The sequence below is a fragment of the Nematostella vectensis genome, chromosome 7, assembly GCF_932526225.1.
Source record: "Nematostella vectensis chromosome 7, jaNemVect1.1, whole genome shotgun sequence".
Lineage (NCBI taxonomy): Eukaryota > Metazoa > Cnidaria > Anthozoa > Actiniaria > Edwardsiidae > Nematostella > Nematostella vectensis.
In genome coordinates this window covers 13,055,908-13,074,184 of record NC_064040.1, presented here as the reverse complement: position 1 = coordinate 13,074,184, position 18,277 = coordinate 13,055,908, and the positions used below count along the sequence as shown (strand labels likewise).

At 40.5% G+C, this 18,277-nt stretch overlaps 4 protein-coding genes across 7 annotated transcripts; 2 read left to right on the top strand and 2 right to left on the bottom strand.

Moving 5' to 3' along the window:
* Nucleotides 1–918: 918 nt before the first annotated feature.
* LOC5508212 (transmembrane protein 198) lies at nt 919–5,219 on the bottom strand. Its single transcript, XM_001628756.3, has 8 exons — nt 4,909–5,219; nt 4,378–4,459; nt 3,638–3,746; nt 2,916–3,016; nt 2,782–2,831; nt 2,215–2,339; nt 1,762–1,899; nt 919–1,581 (listed from the first exon to the last, which is right to left on the bottom strand). The coding sequence occupies exons 1-8, from the start codon at nt 4,956–4,958 to the stop codon at nt 1,349–1,351; spliced, it is 888 nt and encodes a 295-aa protein (XP_001628806.2). The 5' UTR covers nt 4,959–5,219; the 3' UTR covers nt 919–1,348.
* Nucleotides 5,220–5,253: 34 nt separating this feature from the next.
* LOC5508219 (protein Churchill) lies at nt 5,254–7,770 on the top strand. The gene is made up of 4 exons (XM_001628784.3): nt 5,254–5,378; nt 6,246–6,384; nt 6,629–6,699; nt 7,118–7,770. The coding sequence occupies exons 1-4, from the start codon at nt 5,340–5,342 to the stop codon at nt 7,208–7,210; spliced, it is 342 nt and encodes a 113-aa protein (XP_001628834.2). The 5' UTR covers nt 5,254–5,339; the 3' UTR covers nt 7,211–7,770.
* LOC5508207 (uridine diphosphate glucose pyrophosphatase NUDT14) lies at nt 7,695–10,652 on the bottom strand. Of its 2 annotated transcripts, none has more exons than XM_032376999.2 (4): nt 10,198–10,652; nt 9,127–9,170; nt 8,882–8,946; nt 7,695–8,249 (listed from the first exon to the last, which is right to left on the bottom strand). In XM_032376999.2, exons 1-4 carry the CDS (start codon nt 10,525–10,527, stop codon nt 7,777–7,779), a joined length of 912 nt encoding a protein of 303 aa, XP_032232890.2. In that variant the 5' UTR covers nt 10,528–10,652; the 3' UTR covers nt 7,695–7,776. The 2 variants fall into 2 exon arrangements, with proteins under 2 accessions (XP_032232890.2, XP_001628805.3); XM_001628755.3 differs by lacking the exon at nt 9,127–9,170 and adding an exon at nt 9,369–9,412 and having other exon boundaries at nt 10,198–10,610.
* LOC5508209 (gamma-butyrobetaine dioxygenase) lies at nt 10,616–17,635 on the top strand. Of its 3 annotated transcripts, XM_001628783.3 has the most exons (7): nt 10,616–10,735; nt 11,839–11,935; nt 12,470–12,920; nt 13,401–13,621; nt 14,297–14,408; nt 15,383–15,585; nt 16,607–17,635. In XM_001628783.3, exons 3-7 carry the CDS (start codon nt 12,498–12,500, stop codon nt 16,962–16,964), a joined length of 1,317 nt encoding a protein of 438 aa, XP_001628833.1. In that variant the 5' UTR covers nt 10,616–10,735; nt 11,839–11,935; nt 12,470–12,497; the 3' UTR covers nt 16,965–17,635. The 3 variants fall into 3 exon arrangements, with proteins under 3 accessions (XP_001628833.1, XP_032232889.1, XP_048585994.1); XM_032376998.2 differs by lacking the exon at nt 11,839–11,935 and having other exon boundaries at nt 10,628–10,735; XM_048730037.1 differs by lacking the exon at nt 11,839–11,935 and having other exon boundaries at nt 10,628–10,735; nt 15,383–15,532; nt 16,607–16,787.
* Nucleotides 17,636–18,277: the final 642 nt, after the last annotated feature.

Here is an 18,277-nt window from a genome sequence, read left to right as displayed (position 1 = left end):
TTCTCGGGTCCCGAAAACTTCTCGGGTGACTTTCTCGGGTCCCGAAAACTTCTCGGGTAACTTTTCGGGCAACTTTCTCGGGTCCCGGAAACTTCTCGGGTGACTTTTCGGGCAACTTTCTCGGGTCCCGAAAACTTCTCGGGTGACTTTCTCGGGTCCCGAAAACTTCTCGGGTGACTTTCTCGGGTCCCGAAAACTTCTCGGGTAACTTTTCGGGCAACTTTCTCGGGTCCCGGAAACTTCTCGGGTGACTTTTCGGGCAACTTTCTCGGGTCCCGAAAACTTCTCGGGTGACTTTCTCGGGTCCCGAAAACTTCTCGGGTGACTTTTCGGGCAACTTTCTAGGGTCCCGGAAACTTCTCGGGTGACTTTTCGGGCAACTTTCTCGGGTTCCGGAAACTTCTCGGGTGACTTTTCGGGCAACTTTCTCGGGTCCCGGAAACTTCTCGGGTGACTTTTCGGGCAACTTTCTCGGTTCCCGGAAACTTCTCGGGTGACTTTTCGGGCAACTTTCTCGGGTCCCGAAAACTTATCGGGTGACTTTTCGGGCAACTTTCTCGGGCCCCGAAAACTTCTCGGGTGACTTTCTCGGGTCCCGAAAACTTCTCGGGTGACTTTTCGGGCAACTTTCTCGGGTCCCGAAAACTTCTCGGGTGACTTTCTCGGGTCCCGAAAACTTCTCGGGTGACTTTTCGGGCAACTTTCTCGGAAACTTTTCGGGGGTTACGAGAAACGGGCGCCAGGACGGTATTCCATGCTTTTTCAAGTCCTCTGCAGGACGCGATGCCAGCAGAAATCGCGTGCGCGCACGATAAAACGTGTGCGGCGTCATCTTGCAGGCGTCGCGTATCTAAAACACCCTATTTGCCAATAGACACTGATGAAGTAGTGGTAACCTCGAAACGTCTGCCAAGTCTATTTCTTTTTAACATTTATTTTCTTTACTTATATACTGAAATCGTATACACTTACCAGCAACTTCTCGTTGATTATTTTATTTTATAGTTTAGTTGGTGACAGCATAGAAAATCTCCCCCTGTTTATTTCTATATTACAAAAACCCAGGATTTTTACTGCTTCATTAGCAAGGCGTGTTGCCGCTTTTCTTGTCCATTCCAAGACACAGATGGTTCATCATGCGGTATGCGGTATCGTTGTTGCGCAACCGCCGAGAATTAAAATCCATTTCTCGTCTAGGAATAGCGCGTAGTCAATCATACCACCGTTAATTCTATGCTGTGTGCAGTCAAATGGTTTATGACGCTACAGTGAAAACAGTGTCAGATATAAAGGTCCAAAACATCTGGCCTCAGCATTGCGTTTCTTCATCTCCCATCATGTCGGCTGGTCATCTGTTACTGATCCTCTGAGCTTTCCCGTACTCATGTGCAACTGTCTTTATCTTTGCTGGCTTGAGAAGAAGTCTGTGTACGGCTATACTATCTTCCAGCTCGCAGTCGGGTTTATCACAAGTGCAACTCTTTATCATCAACTGTTTCTCAATCTCCTGGGCAGTGTACATGTATTGTAAGATGACTCCCACTATGGACATGAGAAGCCAGCCTAACAACATTGCTAAGCCTGTAAAACAAGATAAAAACAACAATGCTAAACCTGTAAAACCAGATAAAACAACATTGCCAAACCTGCAAAACTAGTTTGAGCAGCATTGCTTAACATGTATAACCAGAAAAAAACAACATTGGTAAACCTGAGCCATCTGTATTAATAGATTACTATAGAGACCCATTTTCCACTTACTCCTTGATGTTAAAGGGGCAGAGAAGTGGAGCTGAACTTGAGAGGGTATCTCAATGGCTTCAAAAAGGCCATCTCTCAGATGTGAGAACACATCAGTCATTACTGCTGTAAAAGTGGTCTTGGCTAGAAAATCCACCCCTGCCATCAGAGGAAAAAATACAGTAAGAAAATAAAACAAAACATAGATGAGAAACAAACTAAGAAAGTCCTCAGACAGATCTTACATGTACCAACACATACTTTGTGTGATGTGGTTTGTTAAGGTTTAAAACAACTTTGCTTATAATTTCTTGGGTGTAGAGAAACCCATGGATTTTTTAAACTGAGAAAACGCTCATGTCCTAAATAGGGTCTAAATCACTGCTTGGCCACTATGTCCCACACTCACACAGCTTGTGTGAGGTTTGGGCCCAACCACATGTAGTGATGTTTAGAACATGAAAAGAAACATACCATACAAGAATGCCAATGAGCCAATGACAGACGTTGCAACAATGACAAATATCTTTTCCAGTATAATAGCCAATATTCCTGTCACTATTGCTGCTCCAGTATAGATCCCATAATAGGCTAATGGACTGGAACACAAAAATTAACAATAAAAATAACAATGATGATGACGATGATGATGATGATGATGACAATGACAACGGCAATGACAATCATGTGTCTATTATTTGCAAAGGTAAGGCACATATTTGGGGTAAATGCTTATCATTCAATATTTTCCTCATAAGGTGAAGCCCTTATTTGATACATTCCTTAATACTAAATACATGTTTTTTTATTGACTAAAAAATAATACTAATTTTAATGACTTTTAATGACTCAGTACTCTGCTAGAAGAACTTTCCCTTTCTTTGCTTTTAAGCAGTTTACTAGCTAACTTGCATCTTTAGATATAAACAAACTAAAATACAAAATCCAAGTATCCAAAACTGTGGACAAGTACAACATTGAGAAATGCTTGAAAGAAGCATATGTTACTGTAGCACAGTACAGTAGTAGCCAGTTTTATACCTTTTTAATTGTTTAGTGAGAAGAAAAGCAGTCATTGCAATGGATAATACCTGAAATGAAACCAATGGAATGGTTAGTTAAGTAAAACAATCAGGATAACATGTTCTTGCAATACAAAAAAGGTTCATGCCTACCAGTCCTAACAAAGCCCCCAGGCAAAAAACACCAACTTTGTACACATAGCATGCAAGAGCTCCGGCCAGGAGGCCAACAATAATGCTTGCAGCAATACGCACTGTAGAGAAATCAAAGTCAGTCACTCAACAATGTCAATCAACATGTCAATCTAATGTACTGTATCTAGGGTTACTGCTCCATAAGCTTTTGGGGGTGCTTATTTATTTTTTTATGTGCAAGGCAAGGTGCTTATTTGGGAAAGTCATTTATGATAAAAATTAAATCTCTAGATAGAAAATGGTTTTTCATAATAGCTTGCATGCATCTGGTATCCGATGGTTAAGCTTGTGTTTACTGGATATATGCAGGCTATTTCATAACAGCAAACAAGTAAATATTTTCTAAAAATGACAAAAAAGGCTTTCAATCTTAAAATGGTTGTCATTGAAGGCTGTCGTGTGCAACATGTTTAGGTGAGGTGCTTTAGCTCATATACAGTAGATGCTCATATAGGCACAGAATTTAGCACTATATATATAATAAAATTATTTAAATTATTATTAAGGGAAGGAGCTTATTTTTTCTCTATGAAAGGCACTTATGTGAGGAAGGGTCTGATATGACACGGGGCTTACATTATTCAAGCAATTACATATCAAAACCAATCTTGTCAGCCCAATTTGACCAACTGTCAATCAAAATTTTCAAACTTTTTATCTACTAAGCAAATCATCAATACCTTCTTGGTTGGTACCAGGACTGCAGCAGACATCGGTGTCAATGACATGTGGGGAGAAAGTGTAAAATGCCCATCCACTCATAATAAATGCTGCCGCAATAACAATAGCCTGTGGAAATAGGATAAACCTAGTGTTACCTAAACAGCCTGTGTACATAAAGACTGTGTTTAGTAGTATTATAACAATAGCATGTGAAAGTTGTCTGTGCACATCTAAACAATGTGATATAATAGTAGCTTACTGTATTCTCAAATAATAGCTAGTGAAAGTATTCTTTTCTTCAAATTACAAATCAAACAAGAAAAATAATTCATATAAGCCATTAATATAAGCCCAGTATTTATTTTGCCCAAGGTGTGGTATCAAAATGCATGAAACTCCAGTTACCAAAAGCCTATTTTTATCAACATGATACAAAGTAACTGTCCACTTTTTCTACAGGTAGCATAAACTTGTAGATTGAGAAAATGGTACCACTATTGGAGCATGGTGGCTAGGTAAAGTTGTGTTTGACCTTGACTTCATGTGTCCTTAAAGAAGGCCAATCACGCCGCCATTTTATGCTCCCGCTCAATGCCGAGTCACACAAAGCATCGATTTTCATCAGCTAATTCAAGCAAGTAACCAAGATATTTTCAATTAAATATTGTCAATAATGTATTGGACTTTATTTGTGGTTGATCAAACTTCTTTAAATGGTTTGTTGTGTCTTACTATCAATATCAGCATGATGATCTACCTTTATAAGCCTATATCCAAGGATCCATACTGCTAAACCAATTAGAGAGATCACAAACACTCCAAATGGATGGTGACTATACCTGGAATGCAATGATAAACAGTCAAGGACACAACGACACAAGGAAAACTTGACCTATACCCTGTAATTTTGAGCAATCAACAAACAGACAAAACGTACATTCATTTCTTTTAAATTCTTACTGCTTCTTTTTTTTCAATTCTCATTTCTCACAATACGTAAATTCACTTCTTTTTTCACTTCTTTTATCTTCTTTATCTACTTTCACTCTTTTTTGGAGCGTTCTTGAAAAATTTGGTGCTGAGATAGATATAATTGGTTAGGTTTACAATTAAACAAAATAAATAAGATTTAGTTAAGTTTTACAGTTAATATTTTGTTTGTATTGTACTAGGAGCAAACGAGGACAATGTTTTGGGTGATTTGAGAGGAGCAATAGTGGCGTTTTAAAACAACAAGAACGATCACAAAATGAATGAGTTTCAAAAATCCTAAACCAAAATTGTTTACCCCAGATGCACCGCTTCCATGCTGTCTAAATGAGAAGCTGTCTCTCTCATCACAATTTCGCTTCTGTTGTTTAAAACAACCGTGATTTCAAGCTTTGAACTTTAACGGGTAGTTGCCCTCCAAACTCTTTTACGGCGGCTTAAGCAAAATATTCTGACGCAGTAAACTTCCAGTCTGAACATAAAAACAATTTAAATTAATCCCATTGCTGATAGAAAATCTGAAGTTTCTAGGTAACATAATAAAATCTCCGAAGGAAAGATTGATACATGAAATTTCTTGAAAATGTGAAATTCTTCCAGGCGTTCTTATGTTGCCTAGGTGTTGCTCGCGGGCTCAAAGTATGAATGTTTTACTGCTGGCCGATTGAAGGCTCGAAATTTCAGCAAAGAACAAGTTTTTTTTATTAACGGAGAAACGACCTAATTATTATGTGTCGTGATTGTGTGAAGCAGCAACTTCCAGACAGGGTAGGGTTTTACAATGGCGGATCCAGATATTTCACAGCGCGATCCAATTTTTATGAAACTACAGACAAGTTATCCAAGATGTCAATTGTCTGCTCCTAGGGACAAGCTCATTTTGTGTAGGAATGGGTCCAAATTTTGCTGGAATCATAGTTAGTAGAGGGGACTACTAACTATGCTGGAATATTTGCATTGTGGAATTGAGGGGCGTATCAGCATATTAAAGCATTAGGGCTATAGTGTGATATCCTGGGATCCAGAGGTTATACTTTAGTCAATTGAAACCCCACCCCCGTGGTCCCGGCTCTGTCATAGAAGAGAAAGAATCTCAAATCGGAAACTGACATGACTTTTGCAGATAACAGATAAGTTCATTTGTGACGCTATTCACTTGTTCCAACCCCCAAGGGTAGGGACAAGTCTTAGAGTCAAAAACGGCAATTCCCCTACCCCCTCGGGACAGATTCTCGTTCAAAAGTGCTCTAAACCCCCACGTTAACCCCACACTTCCCCGGGACCATAGGGGGGAAGGTTTAAAATGACAAGTGCATTAAAGGGGTAGTCTGCTTTCCCAACCCCCTGTTAAAAATGGAAGCCTTGAATCTTCTAGGATAAAAGACCCATTTTCAATACGTGGAACTGCTCTATTTCAAAAGCAGCGTTTCTTTCTTTTTTTGCCAAGGAGGTGGGGATAACCCACAATGTTTTGTGATCCGTTTTTTCTTGTGACTCATTTTTTTTTACTGTATTTCTAATGTACAACACACTTCAGTTGGGAGCCTAAGGGGTATAAGGGGAGAGGGGCTGAACCCCCTTAACCCTCCCCCTAGATCCGCTACTGATCAAACACCCCCTTGTATGGCCCTGTAGGGTAACATGTGCCTGGACAATGGCTCATACCTGTGGAACTTCCAGGGATGTAAGGAGTGTGGCCAGAAAGACCCGGTTAAGATAGTGGACAGACAGACAACTGAAGATGAAGATGGAGAGGAAACAATAACATATAAACGTATGCAGTCTCATCATTTCACTGGTCTTCTAAAATATATTTTCAACATTGTTTTCTTTCTAAAAAATTTGAGAACGCCACATCCAACCCTGCTACATATAAACGTATGCAGTCTCATCATTTCACTGGTCTTCTAAAATATCTTTTCAACATTGTTTTCTTTCTAAAAAATTTGAGAACGCCACATCCAACCCTGCTACCTTTGTTGATAGTAATGATGTTGTGAATTATATCTTGTTTGTAGATGAATGTGTACATTGTGGACATGTGGTTGCTGAGCATGAGTTTACGTTCAGAGTAGAAGGTGATAGCCAGGTTGGTATTAGAAATATGTCGGTATCCTTTCTCTAAATTACATACCTGTCAACCCCAGAAAAGCCTGAGGATTTTTTGGGGGTGGCGTTTGTGGTACAGAAAGCTCTCACGTACAAATTCACTTATCAGGGTTTATCAGGTAGGTTGTTAGATAAATTGCGTTACTCAAGGAAATTTTTGTGTTGAATATTTCAATATATATATATTTTAAATCCTTCCTTCCCTAAGCAAATCCTGGTTGTTTATAAGAATCTTTTACAAATAAGAGGCTATAAACAGATTCAACAGGTTTTTAAATTCTAGGTTCTTACTCACAGGTTTTAACTGTAGTCATTTTTTTAAATTCTGATGGCTTCAATGGTTGCTCTTTTAATGTTTACAGCAACAGATTTGATTTTCAATTTTGTTTTATTATCAGGACTACAGCATGAGCTGTCTGTTGTGTGGAGAAGGGACAGATCAAAGAAACATTTTCCCTGAAAACCAGTACAGACAAAATGGTGTTGCATGATCAATGGGAAACATGAGAGTGAACTTGAATTCCATTGTGATGTTGTGACTAACAAACATCTATTTTATATTGAAATATTATCATAAATCGGACCAGTAGACTGGATTGAGGTGGAAGGTGTGGGTGCATTTTGTAATGCTTCCAATAGAAACTCAAAATATATACCATTACTTGAGCCTATGGAAGGAGGTGCATCATCCACGTGGACCCAGGGCGTGGCAGAGGACAGAGGAGGCGAGCGCCAAGACTCCCCTCATCTTTCTACCCTTCCCCTCCGCCGCACTCGCCTCCTTTGACCTCCGCAACTCCCTGGGTCCCCGAGGATAAAGGTGCATTCATAGAGCTGCCTAGCCAAGGAGATATTTTTATATAGGTTCCTAGCCAAGGAGGTATGTTTATAAAGGGGCCTAGCAAAAGAAAAATTTACCCTGAATACTAAATACAGGGACCCGAAAAATACCCAAGTACCAATCCATTACATATATTTTATGTTTATGATTTTATTTGTCATGCTGTTAAATAGAATAGAAATACAATTCTAATAAAGATTAGAACCACCATCAGTTTTATAACCCATTTTTATTAAAGTACCACAAAAATGCAAAAAGTAGTGCAGCGGGCTTAGCTAGAGATTCATTGAATACAAATTCTTTACTCTTATCTAAAGGAAGATAATAAACTTCAATTCTCTCTCCTTCCTGAAGATTTCCACCCCCTGCACCTGTAACAATCATTTCATCTGTCACCTCTGCATAGAATATTGTCTGAACAGCACCTGTGCTGCCAACCCCAGCACGAAAAGATGTCACTCTTTCGATTTTATTTTCAGGCACATCATAGCCACACTCTTCTAGCATTTCTTGCTTCATAAGCTTAACAAGACTTATGTTCTGGTCTATGATCCCTGCACATAGTTCGTAGGTTATGCCTGATGTCGGGTCAGCAAGAGCTTCAGTTTTGGGGTCTTCACTCTTAACAAGAGTGCCATCAATTCCATGTTTCGTGTTATGAAGAGCTCTGTTGTTGTGCATGTAAATAGCTAAAATAGAAGTAAATGTTCAGAATTCTTGTGAGTTATGGCAGACAGACAGCCAGTTAGAAACAACAGAAAGACACAAGTGAGGAGGACAGAGAGACAGACAATAGAGATGGACAGACAGCAGAGGAGAGAGAACAGAGAGATGGACAGACAGCAGAGGAGAGAGAACAGAGAGATGGACAGACAGCAGAGGAGAGAGAACAGAGAGATGGACAGACAGCAGAGGAGAGAGAACAGAGAGATGGACAGACAGCAGAGGAGAGAGAACAGAGAGATGGACAGACAGCAGAGGAGAGAGAACAGAGAGAGGGACAGACAGCAGAGGAGAGAGAACAGAGAGAGGGACAGACAGCAGAGGAGAGAGAACAGAGAGAGGGACAGACAGACAAGATAGAAAACTGTGTAGAGGAGCATACAGACAAAGGAAATGTACAAATATGGAGACAGAAAGACAAGAGAGATGATCATATATGGAGATAGACAATAGGGATGGGCCAATTTAAAGAAAAACAGACAAACAATAGGGATGGATTGGTAGGAGAAGAAAGACAAGGAAGATGGACAGATGGAGATTAAGACACACAAGAAAGATGTACACGTAAATGTACACATACATGTATACGTAAATGTACCTGGTCGAAACTGCTTCACTAAAACAAATGCCTGCCTTGTTGTATTGAACATCAGACAAGCAACACTGAAAGAATAAATAAAACAAAATAACAGATTGCTAGTTTGATTTTCTACTTTTAATTTAATTGTACTGCATCACTTTATCAACAAAACATTTGATTGACAGTTCAGAGTGAGAGAAGCCTTTTGTTTCATTGTATACTTTAAAAAAAAAAACAATTTGTAATAAATCTACACAACATACCTACTATGAACAATCAGATAGTCCCACATTCTGCGACTCCCATTCTAAATAATACATTGTATGAAGTTATTTATAAATGATTATCAGTGTGACCTGAATGCAAGAAGTGGCTAAAAGATAGAGGCCAAGTCTGGTGTTGATTGATAGCAACAAAAATCAGTTTAAAGGTGTTGCAAAAGGTAATCCCCCTTTCTAGCCACACCCTGCGAGCAGATCACCATATTGTAAGACATGCTACCTACTCGTCATGTTCAGTGATATAGTCCCATGCCCGCTGGCGGCCATTCTGATGAATACATATAAGGTAGTTTCAAAAGATGGGCACAGCAATCCTTAAACTTGCAGAGGCATACCCAGAATTCACTAGGGGGAGGGGCAGTAATAGGTATAGTAAAAAAGGATAGAATCAGAAGATTATTAATTAAATAAGACATGGGCCCTTATTAGACGAGAGGGCGGGAATAAGCACGTCCTGTCCAACCCTATGTCAGGGGTATGCAATTGCATATTACCCCTAAAGAATAAATTATCACATGCTTCTGGTAAAAAAATACTATTATCATTATTTGGTCTGGACATTCTGCAAAACTTGAGGGGCTAAGAGAATATGTAAGACAATGTCTAGCAAACCATGGAGGGGAGGGGGGTAAGTTCGAGTAAGTACGCAGCTGCTTTGCCTCCTATTATCTTTGTTCTACAAAGGAGTTCTTTTGTCTCTATTCTTCTTGTTCTTTGTGACGAGGTGCGGATATTGTTCATTTGCCCAATCAAATTGCAGCTTGTAAGAGCTGCGTACTGCCCCGTAAATTCATCAAATTTTACAAAGCTTTCTGTATACCTTAATAAATTAATGTTGAATTAAACTGTTAGCATGACTTAAATTTAGTAAGTTTAGTATAAGTAACTTAGGGGCAGACCATTTAACTTTTGAGGGGGGGGGGGGGGGCAAGATTTTTTCCTTTTGGCTATTGGGCCAAGAATGGAAGAGAATCAATCAATCAATATACAATGACGTTGTCAGGTTGTATAAGATTCAAAATAAAATATGTTGTTATGTAATACAAACCTTACCTGATTAAAAACTACCCTTGAGGGTTGAATAAACCTTGAATTTTCACACGGGACGACCTTTAAATCGGTTATTTCCAAATCTTCCATTCTTTTCTTTCTTCTGTGTAACGCACCAGTACAAAACGTGGCTGTCGATCGAAAAACTCGCCTTGATAATAAGTTCACACTACGAGACCGAATTAAGTCAGGAATTGAGTGGATTGAATCCCTTCGATCACGGAACACCGTAGTACAGTGCTTTGGCCTGACAATACTACTCGAAATGGTTAAAGATCTGATCAAACGTCGCGTTATTTCGAGAAATTCTCTAGAGCTCCACTTTCGATACATCCAAACCGGAGAAAAAGTAAATTCTAGCGCCAAAATGGGGCGCGCGGTGAGCTGTGGGTAGCGTAACTTGTCACGCAAGATAGTCACACAACAATAAGAGTTTACAAATCTCGCTGATTTCCCAGCTCTCTCTCTCTCTCTCTTTGCTTTCTCGTATGCACGTCTTCTTACCGTTGCCTTATTCCGACTGTCATTCGAATGTGCAAAGGTACGTGCTTTTATGTTTATTTATATTCTGTGACTGCTTCTGATTTTTGAAATTGATGAAAGCGTTTGGCTTTAGAATTTAGCAGATAATAATCGATCGTGCATTTAAATTTACATTGTCTAATCGTCCGAAAGGACCCTACTAACATAACAGCGTGCCATCAGATAATAGGGATACAAAAAAAACCAAGCTGGGAGATCGCAATAATTACAGCTGTGTCGATCTAAGGGCAGACATTACTTACTGAAATGTATTTGTACAACCATGCACAAACGCACGTCCTAAGTATAAGTACAACATTAATAGGTCAAAGATCGCAGAGCTTCGAATGTGGCCGCAATTCAGATTTATAAGCGCTTCACATTTAAAGTGAAATTCAGGGCCGAGAAACAGGAAGATACTTTCCATGTTTCGACCGTGAATCGAACCCGTGTCAGCAGAGGAGAGAGGCCCCATACGCTGACGCACCCGTAACACACTGGGCTACTGGTGATTCCCTACCCTGCTAACGGGCTCTCCAGTGGGTTAATACTGAAATTTCCGTTTTGGTGGCGTCGGGATTCCAGTGGCGACCACTTTCCCCCCTTTCACCTTCGCCTGGCCTACGTAGCAAGCGTTTCGCGAAGAATTGGTCGACCGCAGAAAAAGAGAAGCGTGGGTTTGCTCTTTATTTCCGTTGAAACTCTACAGAAACGCTTGCTACGCAGGCAACCCCTCCCTCCCTCACTCTTGATTTTTTGCGCCACAGGGATCCTGAACAACGAAAACCACAGGAGAGCCGGCTCGCAGGCTATCAAGTGGTTCCCCGTAAATCATTGCCTTCGTCATCACTTTCGGAATCAGAAAAGTATTTCCGAGCAGCAAATTGAGAAATAAATTATACAATCTTTTTGGATACGCTTTAATTCAGGTTATCTGAATACTTTATGCTCAAATTCGCGTTAATGTCACTTGTTTTAAGAGAAGTTGTCCAAAAATTCGCGTTAATTTGATACGCGTACATTTAGTAGACGTTAATATCTACCATTAATTTCCTGTAATAAGGTTGCGTCAGGGACGGACGCTAGTTTTTCGTTTCTTTTGTTAAATACCTGATCTTCTAGGGTAGCTGCACTACTAGCAACAGCCCTTTTGAGGATATACATCCAACCAAGCAGCTACTCTTTGGCCAAATAATAGTCCAGGTTAAAATCGATCGAGGTAAACCAGAAAAATTGACCCTCCCAACAAATAGTTCAATACACCACACAAAGGGAAGAGATCAGCAAACACGACTCAAAACACAAATCGATATCCTTATTCTGATCGTCCAGGTACTTTACCTGGCCTCAAAACGCAATGTATTTGACTTTTTATGTCCCAGGCGGCTTTTACGGGGAATTTGCTTAGGGAGTGTTATAACTACCCTAAGAGTGAGAGAGGGAATATTTTCACTCAGGACTCCTTAAAATTTCAGAGCCCCTCCCTACCCCTTTGGTGTAATTTTTTGCCTCCCCCTTTCCCTTTTTAAAAGTCGGACACATAAAAAAAGATTGGAGCCCTTTTAGAGGGCCCATACCCCCTTTGGCCCTTTGGGTGGTAAAAAATATCGGAACCCCTCCTCAACACGTTAAGTCGGCACTTATTAGAGCAATATAACTGGTATTTTGTACGAGAGTCACAACAAAGTTCCTCCATTTGTTGTCTTTTTGAGCCTCTTAAGATAATCCTTCACTTATACTATTTCTCGTTTAGACTTTTAGACAAAGCAGACCTCGTCAAAATGTCACTCCAGCGGTTATTCTATCGCGGCATCAGGTCTAACATAAAGGGACTCAGCAACACATTGGTAAAATGCCTTACCTCGTCCCCAGACCACACGCGGCTGCTTCAGGCCAAGGAAATTGAGCGAAACCTGGGTGATGGCCTGTTAAGTGTCACATGGCGTGACGGCTCGAGTAGTCGGTATCCGTTCATATACCTTCGGGATATTTGTCGGTGCCCTCAGTGCTTCCATAGGTCGTCCCTCCAGCGAGCGCTGGACCCGGTCAGGGAGCTGGACCCTAGCTTGGTCGCCAGCAAGGCTGAGCTCAGTCACGACAGGAAACAAATCACGCTGACGTGGCCTAATGGTCATGTGTCCTGCTTTGATTGTGATTGGCTGTTTGAGAGGAGGCTTCCGGATAGCAATGGTCAGCAGTTTGAGGTGGGTTAACGTGTTGCGTCACTTTTGAAGAATAATAAAGGTAATGACCAGTTGGGGCGTTGCTGTGCCCCCCAATATTTTGAAGAATAATAAGGAAATGACCAGTTGGGGCGTTGCTGTGCCCCCCAATATTTTGAAGAATAATAAGGAAATGACCAGTTGGGGCGTTGCTGTGCCCCCAATATTTTGAATTATAATAAGGAAATGACCAGTTGGGGCGTTGCTGTGCCCCCCAATATTTTGAAGAATAATAAGGAAATGACCAGTTGGGGCGTTGCTGTGCCCCCCAATATTTTGAAGAAGAATAAGAAAATAACCAGTTGGGGCGTTGCTGTGCCCCCGATGTTTTTTTATATTTCTGTATCGTGCCCCCCCCCCCCCCCCCCCACTCCCTAATATTTCGAGGCCTGCTACGAATCTGTAAAGCTCTAACGTAAAGCCTGACACCCATGTTGAACTTTCCTTTGCATCATTCCACAGGAGCAGAGTTTTATCCGTGAAGATGCACAACTGTTGGGCTTGGGGGCGGATATCCCCACCATATCATTCGACGACGTCTTACAAGACGAGAGGACGCAGCTGACGTGGCTTAAGCTGATTGGCTCACACGGACTCGTGCTCATTAACGGTGCGGGCAGTGATGCAGGCCAGGTGAAAAAGCTTGGTGATGTGCTTGGATATCTGAAGACTATGTGGTTTGGGTAAGGAGTGGAAAGTGTGGGTCGAGTTCAACTCTAAATATATTGATATGTTTCTGATTATGTAAGTCTTGGGATCTTTTTCGGGCTGATAATCAAGACACACTGTTCCGCAAGGAATACAAGGATGATTTTTAAATTTTATTATTGTAATGACTTTAAAGTAATTTCGCCTTCTATTCAGACATCTAGCCTAGAAAAACTGAGTCTAAATCTGTTCTCAGCTATTTGTACTTGTCCTGACCATAAGCTAGCCAACATATTACCTACCAGAAACCAGAGTAGTTACAATATTAGACAATCCAGGCCATCTTCTGTACCGCGCTGACGCGCGGAATAAAGGCGATCCTTTATTCCAACTATGGCATCAATCTACATTAAATTTAACACATAATTCTCATTGTAAATATTATAATCAAATATATATAATATAATAATATATATAAAATATAGAATTTAATATAGAATTTTATATAATTTATTTATATAAATAGTTTAAAATTTTACTCGATGTACAATTCAGCGTTTTAGCTGCTATACAATCTATTTGGAATAAACTATCTATAATAAATAATCTTTGATCCCCGACCCTCTGGCTTTGAGAGTGAACCCAGGCTCTAACTAAGCACATGATTATTAGACACTCTCTTGTGTTTAATACTCTTATTCTTTTTTCAGGGAAACGTATCCAGTCGTGAATAAGATCGGTAGTGAGGATACGGGTGCTAGTCCCGCATCTATCGCGTGCGTCCCGAAGGCAACATGTCCATATAAGGAGTACAGGGGAGGGGTAGGTACCAACCTACATCGACACATTGAGAAATACAACCCTGGGGGGAGGGAATCCGACAAATACAGACGGGGGTTGATCGCCGGCAAATTATCTATTTTAACCTAATTTTTAACCTAAAAGATAGCACAATCGGAAGAAAAAAACGTTAAACAGCCCCTTAGGAATAGCAGTTGGTCGAATTTTATGCCCTGCGAGATAGCAAAATCGGAAAAATCCTTCAACACCCCCTAAGGGATGGCATTTGGTCTACTTTTCTGGAGAGTCCCCCCCGGAAATACAACTGGTGTCGGCTCAATATGTAAACGATTTTCGTACAAGGTAATGATGCATAATGAACAACCGCTGTCTGTATGAGTCTAGCTGGCTATTTGTATGTGAATATGCCTTACTTGACCCAACAAACACACAAATAAAGCAATATGTCGGCAGAATAGACACATTGAGAAATACAACCTGGGGGGGACTGCGATAAATACAGACAAATTATCTATTTTATCCCTAAGGGATGGTACGTTGGGCGTGGTCAACAGAAATTCTTACCCCTAAGAGACTTAGTAAATTGGGTGTGGTGGAAGGAATTTTTAACCATAAAAGATGGCAGAATAGGAAAAAACGTAGCTGGCTAGTTGTATATGAATATGCCTTACTTGAACCAAGAAACACACACATAAATCATATATGTCGGCAGAATAGATACCCCATATATACTTTTATTCTTCTTTAGAATTGGCGTAAAATAACTAGGCTTAAATATGTCAATAAAAAACTCTTTTTGGGGGGTTGCCTAAGTCCTATTATTTGGATGCATAGTTGTTAAGTTGGTCCCAGGTCAAACCTGTTTATGGTGGACAAGTCGTTTGTTAAATAGACACAGTTGTAACGAAAGTCAAGCTGTTTGAAGTAGTCAATGTGTTTGATTTTTTTCTTTGCTATCAACCGCTGATTCTTTCCCTTTTCATATTCCCTTGTAGCTACATATGATCCACTGTCGCCAGGAGCTTGGGGGAGAAGGCGGCGAGCATACCTTTGTAGATGGCTTCAACATTGCAAAACAGCTGAAAAAAGAGGATCCTGAAAACTTTAATCGCCTGTGTACCGCAAGAATATTGTACCAGAGAAAGGTGACCAATCATGACGCTGATCTGAAGATGAGCTTCTCGCATCCGGTCATCAGGTATTGCTCATTATCATACTACTCACTGATGTTCTTGCATTGAAGAAGTGTTTATTTACTATCTTTTTTGTCTCAATAGAAACGCTTTTTAGCTTCACTAAATTTTACAAAATTTTCACTAAAAGCCTGTTTTATCTAACTAGCGTTTTAGGCGTTTGTTATTTTCTATTTTCTTATAGTCAGCTTTGAAATAGGTCAAGAGATTATGATACTCTCTTGAATAGGTGTATATCGTATAATTTCCTTCCTTATGGTTGTACCTTTCGTATCAGACCCGTAGCAGGCCAGGAAAGTTTTTTTGGGGAGGGGGGACACAGCCACGCCCCTACAGGTTATTTCCTCGTAATTGTTTTTAAATATTGGGGGCCACATGCCCCCAGTGTCTCCTGCGTATGAATTGTATTCACGCGAGAGATACGACAAAAAAGTAAACATAATGGAAACCAGGATTAAACCACCATCGTCAATATTTACAGCGCGACTAGTAAAACCGTGAACAGTGGAAATACGTATGCAATAAATGCTCCGACCAATCACTCGCGAGATATTCAAACAATCTTTTAGGAATATAACTCAACAGGTCTCAGCACCTAAATTCATATCTTAGGTGTTAACAGGTTTTACAGATCGTGCAGTTGTATCTTTGCTATCAGGGGCTTTAAGATGCGACATCGATTACGGCTATGACGGCGTCACCGAGAAAATCTCCTTATAGCATTTGATGATAAGTTCAATGATAGTATCAGTTTATACCAGTTTATATTTCAAGCGAACACGTCCTCATTAGACCGTAAGTCTTGAGTTTACACGTCGTGGTTTGGTGGAGAACGGTTGAAATCTAAGAGACCGAATATATTTTACGTGCTGTCTTCCATTTCAATGTTCAAATTAATTAATAGTTATATCCTGTCTCGGTCCTCGTATCCGTCCTCGTGTCCCTATTGTCATCTTCTTCTTTCTCGTCACTAATGCTGATTCTTGTAAAGTTTCTTGTAATTAACCATTTATGTGATTCCCGCAGACTGGACGACAAAGGCCGCTTGAAGCGCATCATTTGCAGTGAAAAGTACAGGGTCTCCTTTGTAAATGTCCCTCCCAACGAGGTCCCTCTGTTATATAGGGCCTACTTCCAGTTCTCCCGTTTGATCAGGAACCCAGGGTACACGATCAAGCACAAGCTGCGAGAGGGGGACATTATTACTATGGACACGGATCGGGTGCTCTGCGGTAGGGACGCATATGGACCGGAAGTAAGTGGGACGGAAGTGTTTGAGTGTGGGTTCTCGGATAAGGACATGACGAGCTCGGCACGAAGACTTCTGGAAAAGCGACTTTCAGGGGAGGGCACAGGATTTGAGTTTGACGAACCCGTATTGTGAGACACACGACAATGGCGTGGCTTTCACAACGACGCCATTAACTTTTATAAATATTCCATAATGATAATATCATAGATTCATATATTTTTGGATATATTTTTAGCTTAGTGATAATGCACATTAATCGGAAACGTGCCTAACCGTGTCTGGACATATCATGGAAAGAACTGGTATGCCATGTTTAATATCATAGTACTTAAAACAGCCTTGAGAACGGGTACGGCATGATGCTCCAGACCTGTTGGTAAATTCGATATTGTAACGGTAAATAAGGCTTCATGTGTTCGAACACGGCATGCTTATTTTTACTCCATGAACGATGAAATCGGTTGCTGAAAAAGGTTACAAAGAATACGATTAACATTACAGGAATAACGAAATAAGCGAAAAACGTATACTTAAAAATAATCCTGTAGTACGATAGTCGGTAAACAGTTGCTTGTGAACGATACAAGAACGAGCGATGAATGTGAACTAGAGAAAAACTAGTGAACCTTATATGCTAATAAATGTTAGAGATACGTAACGCCGATTGTATACAAGAATAAATAATCGTGGAACGTAGAGAAATACAAACATGTAGGCAAAGGACAAATGCGAATACCGCAGTAACAGATATGATTCAATTATAGTAATAATAATAAAATAATTAATAAAATTATCATACTATATTCTTGAATTTGTTCCTGTATGTATTACTACCAGCAGCTTGGGACTGTGGATCCTCCTCAATCGATTCCTGTCTTAACCCGTCTAGAGTCGAATACCATTCATTCCCCTCAGGTAGAGGGGACCTGTTTCCCGCTGTTTGTGAAGAGATTCCCGTGTTACTCCACCATCACGTGTCCAGAGTCAAATACCATTCATTACCCCCAGGGGGAGGGAACGTTTCTAGAAAAGTTTTCCGTGTTACTCCACCACAATTACTAGTAAACCGTCATGTGTCGATTACTATCCATTACCTTCAGGGGGAGGGGACGTGTTTTTCGCGTGCTTTTCCCCTAAAAATACTAGTTAGCAGTTTCTCATGTCTCGAACTTCTCCTTCGCAGGCCTCAAAATATTGAGGGGGGGGTACAATACAGAAACAGTAAGAAAATATTGGGGGGGGGGGGGGCACAGCGACGCCCCTACTGGTCATTTCCTTATATTTTTTGAAAATATTGGGGGGGGCACGTGACCCCAGTGCCCCACCCCTTGCTACGGCCCTGTTACTCTCAACTGGAAATACAAAGAAACAAAGCCATCGGATCCCTGGATCATGCTCATCCTATCACCTCCAAAAAATAGAAAAAAAATAAGTAAAAATAACTT

Bases quoted from the DNA above. Each gene is read 5' to 3' on its own strand.
- LOC5508212 (XM_001628756.3), bottom strand. From the start codon at position 4,958: ATGAGAGAGACAGCTTCTCATTTAGACAGCATGGAAGCGGTGCATCTG. The intron at 4,460-4,908 runs GTAAACAATTTT...ATTGCATTCCAG, and splicing joins ATGGAAGCGGTGCATCTGGG to GTATAGTCACCATCCATTTG. The intron at 3,017-3,637 runs GTATTGATGATT...ATTTCTCTACAG, and splicing joins TCCTGGTACCAACCAAGAAG to TGCGTATTGCTGCAAGCATT.
- LOC5508219 (XM_001628784.3), top strand. From the start codon at position 5,340: ATGTGTCGTGATTGTGTGAAGCAGCAACTTCCAGACAGG. The intron at 5,379-6,245 runs GTAGGGTTTTAC...ATGGCCCTGTAG, and splicing joins AGCAGCAACTTCCAGACAGG to GGTAACATGTGCCTGGACAA. The intron at 6,700-7,117 runs GTTGGTATTAGA...TTTTATTATCAG, and splicing joins GAGTAGAAGGTGATAGCCAG to GACTACAGCATGAGCTGTCT.
- LOC5508207 (XM_032376999.2), bottom strand. From the start codon at position 10,527: ATGTATCGAAAGTGGAGCTCTAGAGAATTTCTCGAAATAACGCGACGT. The intron at 9,171-10,197 runs GTAAGGTTTGTA...TGTATTATTTAG, and splicing joins CAAGGGTAGTTTTTAATCAG to AATGGGAGTCGCAGAATGTG. The intron at 8,250-8,881 runs GTACATTTACGT...CTTCTATTTTAG, and splicing joins AGTGAAGCAGTTTCGACCAG to CTATTTACATGCACAACAAC.
- LOC5508209 (XM_032376998.2), top strand. From the start codon at position 10,683: ATGCACGTCTTCTTACCGTTGCCTTATTCCGACTGTCATTCGAATGTG. The intron at 10,736-12,469 runs GTACGTGCTTTT...TTTCTCGTTTAG, and splicing joins TGTCATTCGAATGTGCAAAG to ACTTTTAGACAAAGCAGACC. The intron at 13,622-14,296 runs GTAAGGAGTGGA...TTCTTTTTTCAG, and splicing joins CTGAAGACTATGTGGTTTGG to GGAAACGTATCCAGTCGTGA.